The following is a 7,332-nucleotide window of genomic DNA, read 5'->3' on the forward strand; positions in this document are numbered from 1 at the left end:
GAAGTACTTGGCTGCACAGAATTGACATCAACCTAGGGTAAATAGGTCTGATCTGTATACAAAAAAAAAGCCAGGATATTTGTTTATATTTTATTTTGGGTGCATTAATACAAATGAAAAACAAAAATGGTTAAAAAGCAAACATAGGGGCAAATTTATCAAACTGGTGTATAGTAGAATTGTCTTTGTTGCCCCTAGCAACCAATCATATTCCACTTTTTATTCCTCACAGATTTTTTGAAAGCTGAAAGATGGAATCTGATTGGTTGCTAGGGGCAACTAAGACAATTCTACTTTACACCAGTTTGATAAATCTCCCCCATAAACTTTAAGCATTATATTATTTCATGACTAATAAATTGAGAAGACTTGTATGTTGAGTCGAGTTCATTCACTTGTGTTCTTCACATAAAACATGCTGTCAAGTAATGACACAGAACAGTACCTGCGCCATTTGCTATGAAAACAACAGCTACGTCATATCAGTCTGTACTTTATTGCCCCGCACACCATACGGTTACAGTGCTAGAACAAATAACGCTCAGTAACAGGATAATATGGAGGAAAAGAACTAAAGCCGGCCTGTTAACAAGCGCTGGCACCGGCACCTGCTATAATGAATTTTTATGCCACCGCTAGAGTAAGACGAGAGGATTATCCATGTCATCTGCTCAATATCTGATTTATTTCTTAGAGAAATTCCTAAGGTGCTTGAAATATCCCAGAAGGAAATGGCAAGTATGCATGTAAATCAAGATGTAAAGAATATATTGAGCCAAAATAACATTTACCTTCAGTACGTCAGCACTTCTGTTTCATTGTTATTATACTGATCTCACTGTTCAGACTTTGGATTTATTATCAATAAAGACAATATACTTTCATCAATATATAAATCAATAGTACAAGAGAATGTAAGAAACCATTTTAATATATATGAGACAAATGCCTCTTCCTCTACCTATCAGGGCCTGTTCCTGCTCTGCTCTCCCTCATGAGCTCATTATTCACTGTGTAAAAACTGCTTGAGGGTACAAACACACACACCGTATACGCAGCAAATACGCAGCAGATCTGCAGCAGATTTGATGGTGCAGATTTGATGCTGTGTTCAGTTATTTAAATCTAATCTGCTGCATATTTGTTGCTAATTTGCTGCGTATCGCAGCAGTAAATACGCTGCGTATACGGTGTGTGTTTATACCCTAAGGGACAACTCCAGTGATTTTTTTATTTTTATGTAATTTTTTTTATATAGTATATATTATTTTTGTATAACTTTGTAATGTGCTTTAATTAGCATTCTGCCCCCTTCCCTATCACCCCCACCCTCAACTCTCCCCCTCCCCCCGAAGTAATAAAATGCATACGTACCTCATCCCTGTCGACCATGGCCGGCGCCATCTTGTGTCAACAGTGTCTTCACAGAGGGCCGGCCCCACTGTGAGACGTCAGCAGATGAATGACAGCTTGCTCGGCTCCGATTGGTCAGTTATCTGACGCTCTCCAGTCTCCAGGGAGCAATCAGGAAATGACTGACAGCTTGCTCAGTTCCAATTGGTCGAGCAAGCTGTCAGTCATCTGATGCTGCCGGGCGAAGAAGAAGGAAGTTCCGGGAAGAAGATGCTGCCGACGAGAACTCTGGGGACCTGCGATCGATAAGAAATTTAAACAGAGACTGACCCCGGAGGGAGGGGGAGTATAGTAACGCTGTTTGCTGTTGTTGTTTTTTTTTTTATTCCCACCAGAGTTGTCCTTTAAGTCTATCAGGAGGTTTATCAGATTACAGCTGCCCATAGAAGCCTATGTAGAATGTAGGGGGGAGAGAGAGAGACCTAGGGCTGTATTACATGGCCTGATGAGCAGTAAGTGAGTGCTGATCTGCTAGATCAGTGATCTCTTACTGAGCCTATTCGATGACTCAATGATCACGTAGAAAAGGCTGCATGGACAGAAAATAATAAAGTTTATACTTTGCTCCCTGGGTGTCCTAGTGCTCTTTTCCCACAATTCCTGCTCCCTGCAGCTGCCTCTGACACTTCTGGCCCTGTCTCTTCAGTGACAGGCTTCTCAGCCAATCACTGACCATGATGGGACAGCCCAGCGGCCAGTGATTGGCTGAGCAGCCTGTCAGTACAGACACCGGCCCAGAAGTGTAAGAGGCGGCTGCAGGGAGCAGGAAACAATGGATAAACATCAGGGGAGTATGGACAGGTAAGTACAAACATTATTATATTCCTTACAGTATCATCAGCTGCCGGCCATGCATCGATATTGAGTGCAGCAGTGCGTGGTCGGTGGCAGGGGCGTAGCTAGGGATTCAGCCTAGGGGGGCGAGTGAGTCTCAGTGGGCCCCCAACCGATTATGTTACCCATAGGGAACCTCAGTAGATGACAATCCTTTCCGAATAATAAAGGGTATTTTGACATTATTCATAGTGAACAGGGACTGAGAACAGTGGAAAAGACTTCCACTGTCCAAGTGTCTGTGTTATCTATATGCTGGTGTAACCTGTCACTGTACTTCTGTCTGTGTTATCTATATACTGTTGTAACCTGTCACTGTACTCCTGTCTGTGTTATCTATATACTGGTGTCACCTGTCACTGTACTCCTGTCTGTGTTATCTATATACTGCTGCCACCTGTCACTGTCCTTCGGTCCGTGTTATCTACATACTGGTGTAACCCGTCACTGTCCTCCTGTCTGTGTTATCTTTATACTGGTGTAACCCATCACTGTACTCCTGTCTGTGTTATCTATATACTGGTGTCACCGGTCACTGTCCTCCTGTCTGTGTTATCTATATACTGGTGTAACCCATCACTGTACTCCTGTCTGTGTTATCTATATACTGGTGTCACTGTACTCCTGTCTGTGTTATCTATATACTGGTGTAACCTGTCACTGCACTCCTGTCAGTGTTATCTATATACTGGTGTCGCCTGTCACTGTCCTTCGGCAATTAGCGATTTTAGGAAGATTGCGGAGGCGCAGAGGAGCGGTTATAACTGCTATCACCTTCTCAGGTAAAGGGCTCTAGCAGCATATCAGCAAGTTCTCTCAGCAGAACCTGCTGATAGTGCTGCTTTAAGCGATCGCAAAACGATTGCAATATGATTTTTTCCATACGCTATATCGTTCCAGCTAAACGCTCATCGTTGTAAAAAAGAAAATCGTTATTTCGAAATCGTCAATCGTGCGATCGGACGAATTATCGCTCCGTGTAAACGCAGCATAAGTGTCTGTTTACACACACAGATTATCTGACAGATATCTGACAGATTTTTGCATCCAAAGCCAGGAATGGACTATAAACAGGGAACAGGTCATAAAGGAAAGACAGGGATTTCTCTTTTTTTCAAATCCATTTCTGGTTTTGGCTGCAAAAATAATAAAAGATAATCTGTGTGTGTAAACGGACCCTTATGCTATCCGATAATCGTACGTGTAAACGCGGCGAACGATTGAAAAATCGTTCATTTTGATCTTTTAACATGTTTATAAATCGTCGTTCGTCGATTCGCCGGTTGTTCCGTGTAAACAGTCGTCTCGCGATAGTCCGACCGCCCGCAACCCCGCCCGCCACCCGGCCCCCTGCTTGCAGCCCGGCCCCCCGCTCTTCCGCAGCCCCCTGCACCGGCTCGATGACCACCCCCGCCGCTCTGATCGCCACCCCCGCTTCGATCGCCACCCCCGCCGCTCCGATCACCACCCCCACCCGCCGCCGCTCCGATCGCGCCCCCCCTCTCCGATCGCCGCCGCTCCGATCGCCTCCACCGCCGCGGCCAAGAGCATACGTTACCTGCTCCGCGCAGCAGGTCTTCCGACATCCCCGGCTCCCCTCTTCAGTGCATTGATTAGCTGAAGAGATGAGCCGGGAATTTCGAACGGCTCCTCTTCAGCCAATCAGTGCTCCTCTTCAGCACTGATTGGCTGAAGGGGAGCCGTTTGAAATTCCCGGCTCCCCTCTTCAGCCAATCAATGCACGGCAGCACTGATTGGCTGAAGAGGGGAGCCGGGAATTTCAAACGTCTCCCCTTCAGCCAATCAGTGCTGAAGAGGAGCACTGATTGGCTGAAGAGGAGCAGTTTGAAATTCCCAGCTAATCTCTTCAACCATTAAATGCGCTGAAGATGGGAGCCGGAGATGTCGGAAGACCTGCTGCGCGGAGCAGGTAACGTATGCCCTTGGCCGCATCGATGGGGCAATCGGAGCCTCGCCGGGGGGGCGATCGGAGTGGCGGCCGGGGGGCGATCGGAGAGGCGGCCAGGGGGCGATGGGAGCGGCGGGGTGGCGATCGGGGCGGCGCAGGGGGCTGCGGTTGAGCGGGGGGCGGACGGGCCGGGCTGCGGGCGCGCGATCGCAAAACGATCGCACAACGATTTTTCCGTACGATATATCGTACCGTCTAAACGCTGATCGTTATTAAAAAAAAATCCTTACTTCGAAATCGTTAATCGTGCGATCAGGCCAATTATCGCTCCGTGTAAACTTAGCATTATGGTGCGTTTACACAAACAGATTTATCTGACAGATTTTGGAAGCCAAAGCCAGGAATGGATTTGAAAAGAGAAGAAATCTCAATCTTTCCTTTATGATCTGTTCTTTATTTATGGTCTGTTCCTGGTTTTGGCTTCAAAGATCTGTCAGATAAATCTGTCTGTGTAAACGCACCATTATGCTAAGTTTACACGGAGCGATAATTCGCCTGATCGTACGATTAACGTACAGAAAATTTGTTTTGCGATCGTTTTGCGATCGCTTAAGCGTATCTCACACATAGGTAAAATCAGTGAATGACTGTTTACACGGAACGATCGACGATTTTTTTGCAAACGACGAAAGACGATTTAAGAACCTGTTAAAAGATCAAAATGAACGATTTATCGATCGTTCGCCGCGTTTACACGTACGATTATCGTTCGAATTCGATCGTTATCGCGAAAATTCGCCCGATAATCGTTCCATGTAAACGTAGCATTAGACCTTTACATTTATTACAACATCTGGGTCTGACCATCTCCAGCTGAAACAGATACAAAGGTTAGCCAAACCTGACGGGGGAACCAGCAAACTCTATCATGTGTGTATATGGGGGATGGGGCTCATTGTCTTTCCAGATGTTGTTCCAGAAGTGAAACTGGCTCAGTTGCCCCTAGCAACCAATCAGATTCCACCTTTCATTTTCCAAAGAGTCTGTGAGGAATGAAAGGTGGAATCTGATTGGTTACTAGGGGCAACTGAGCCAGTTTCACTTTACACCATGCTTGATAAATCTCCTCCATTGGATTTTAACTGCCCGAAGGATCTTCTGTTTTTAAGGGAATTAAGCAGGTACCCTAATGGGACAATCCTATGGACAGTCTGACTGTTGCCTAGTAACCGCGCTCTAAGGAGGAGCAGCTGGATACAAATGTAACTAGATGGTGTGATGTCACTGAGGCTTACTGGGAAGAAGCATGACCGGACACGTCCATGTGACATCACATCCTTCTATGACATCACAATGACATATATGCATAGAAGGAATCTCACGCTGCTGGGGCGGCTCAGTTGCAGCTTCCTCCTTGCTGAGCAGTCCGGCTCCTCATTTATACAGGTGACAGCCTGTCCCCCCTCCCTATTTTTCCCGCTTGTATTTTGCAGCATTTGCAGCAGGAAAAGCCTCAAACAAAAGCGGAAGACGAAGACCGCCTGTGGGAGACAGACCGCCTGCGGGAGGCAGACCGCCTGCGGGAGAGAGACCAACTGTGGGAGAGAGACCGCCTGTGGGAGACAGACCATCTGCGGGAGAGAGACCGCCTGTGGGAGACAGACCTCTGGGGGAATATCAACATCAGGAACCTGCATGAAGCAGGTGAAGAGCGTTTATACATACAAGGTGAGAGTCTCTCTCCCCCCCCCCCCCCCTTTTGTGTGTTTTTCAGCATTTGAAGTTGGGAAAGCCTGGAAAAGGAGCTCAGAAAGACCACCCGTAGGAGGAAGAGACCGCCCCGTGAGAGGAAGAGACCGCCTGTGGGAGGAAGAGACCGCCCGTGGGAGGAAGAGACTGCCCCGTGGGAGGAATAGATTGCCCGTGGGAGGAAGAGACTGCCCCGTGGGAGGCAGAGACCGCCTGTGGGAGGAAGAGACCGCCCCGTGGGAGGAAGAGACCGCCCCGTGGGAGGAAGAGACCGCCCATGGGAGGAAGAGACCGCCCATGGGAGGAAGAGACCGCCCCGTGGGAGGAAGAGAACGCGACCTGGGAGGAAGAGACCGCCCCCTGGGAGGAAGAGACCGCCCCCTGGGAGGAAGAGACCGCCCCGTGGGAGGAAGAGACCGCCTGTGGGAGGAAGAGACCGCCCGTGGGAGGAAGAGACCGCCCGTGGGAGGAAGAGACCACCCGCCTGTGGGAGGAAGAGACCGCCCCGTGGGAAGATGTCTGCATCAGGAACATCAGTAACCTGCATGAAGCAGGTGAACAGCATTTATACATACAAGGTAAGAGCCCCCCCCACCCCCTTTTCTTTTTTGTACTTGTCTTTATCAGCATTTGAAGTTGGGAAAGCCTGAAAGAGGAGATCAGGAAGACTGCCCGTGGGAGGAAGAGACCGCCCCGTGGGAGGAAGAGACCGCCCGCCCATGGGAGGAAGAGACCGCCCCCTGGGAGGAAGAGACCGCCCCGTGGGAGGAAGAGACCGCCCCGTGGGAGGAAGAGACCGCCTGTGGGAGGAAGACCGCCCGCCTTTGGGAGGAAGAGACCACCCGCCTGTGGGAGGAAGAGACCGCCCCGTGGGAAGATGTCTGCATCAGGAACATCAGTAACCTGCATGAAGCAGGTGAACAGCATTTATACATACAAGGTAAGAGCCCCCCCCCACCCCCTTTTCTTTTTTGTACTTGTCTTTATCAGCATTTGAAGTTGGGAAAGCCTGAAAGAGGAGATCAGGAAGACTGCCCGTGGGAGGAAGAGACCGCCCGCCCATAAGAAGAAAGAGACCTCCCCGTGGGAGGAAGGGACCGCCCCGTGGGAGGAAGGGACCACCCTGTGGGAGGAAGAAACCGCCCGTGGGAGGAAGAGACTGACCACCCGTGGGAGGAAGAGAGCGCCCTGTGGGAGGAAGAGAGCGCCCTGTGGGAGGAAGAGACCGCCCCATGGGAGGAAGAGACTGCCCCGTGGGAGGAAGAGACCGCCCCGTGGGAGGAAGAGACCACCCCATGGGAGGAAGAGATCACCCCGTGGGAAGATGTCTGCATCAGGAACGTCAGGAACCTGCATGAAGCAGGTGAACAGTGTTTATACATACAAGGTAAGAGCCCCCCCCCCCTTTTTTCTGTACTTGTCTTTTT

General features: G+C 49.2%; 1 protein-coding gene across 1 annotated transcript; it reads left to right on the top strand.

Annotated features, from left to right (window-relative positions):
* Positions 1-5,243: 5,243 nt before the first annotated feature.
* On the top strand, positions 5,244-6,956 carry LOC138770882 (50 kDa spicule matrix protein-like). The gene is made up of 2 exons (XM_069950167.1): positions 5,244-5,337; positions 5,650-6,956. Exons 1-2 carry the CDS (start codon positions 5,267-5,269, stop codon positions 6,443-6,445), a joined length of 867 nt encoding a protein of 288 aa, XP_069806268.1. The 5' UTR covers positions 5,244-5,266; the 3' UTR covers positions 6,446-6,956.
* The last annotated feature ends 376 nt before the right edge of the window (positions 6,957-7,332 follow it).

This window comes from Dendropsophus ebraccatus, chromosome 13 (genome assembly GCF_027789765.1).
Source record: "Dendropsophus ebraccatus isolate aDenEbr1 chromosome 13, aDenEbr1.pat, whole genome shotgun sequence".
Classification (NCBI taxonomy): Eukaryota; Metazoa; Chordata; class Amphibia; order Anura; family Hylidae; genus Dendropsophus; species Dendropsophus ebraccatus.

Coding starts and splice junctions, on each gene's coding strand:
- LOC138770882 (XM_069950167.1), top strand. CDS start 5,267: ATGCTTGATAAATCTCCTCCATTGGATTTTAACTGCCCGAAGGATCTT. Junction 5,338..5,649: donor TTTTTAAGGGAATTAAGCAG/GTACCCTAATGG, acceptor TGTATTTTGCAG/CATTTGCAGCAGGAAAAGCC.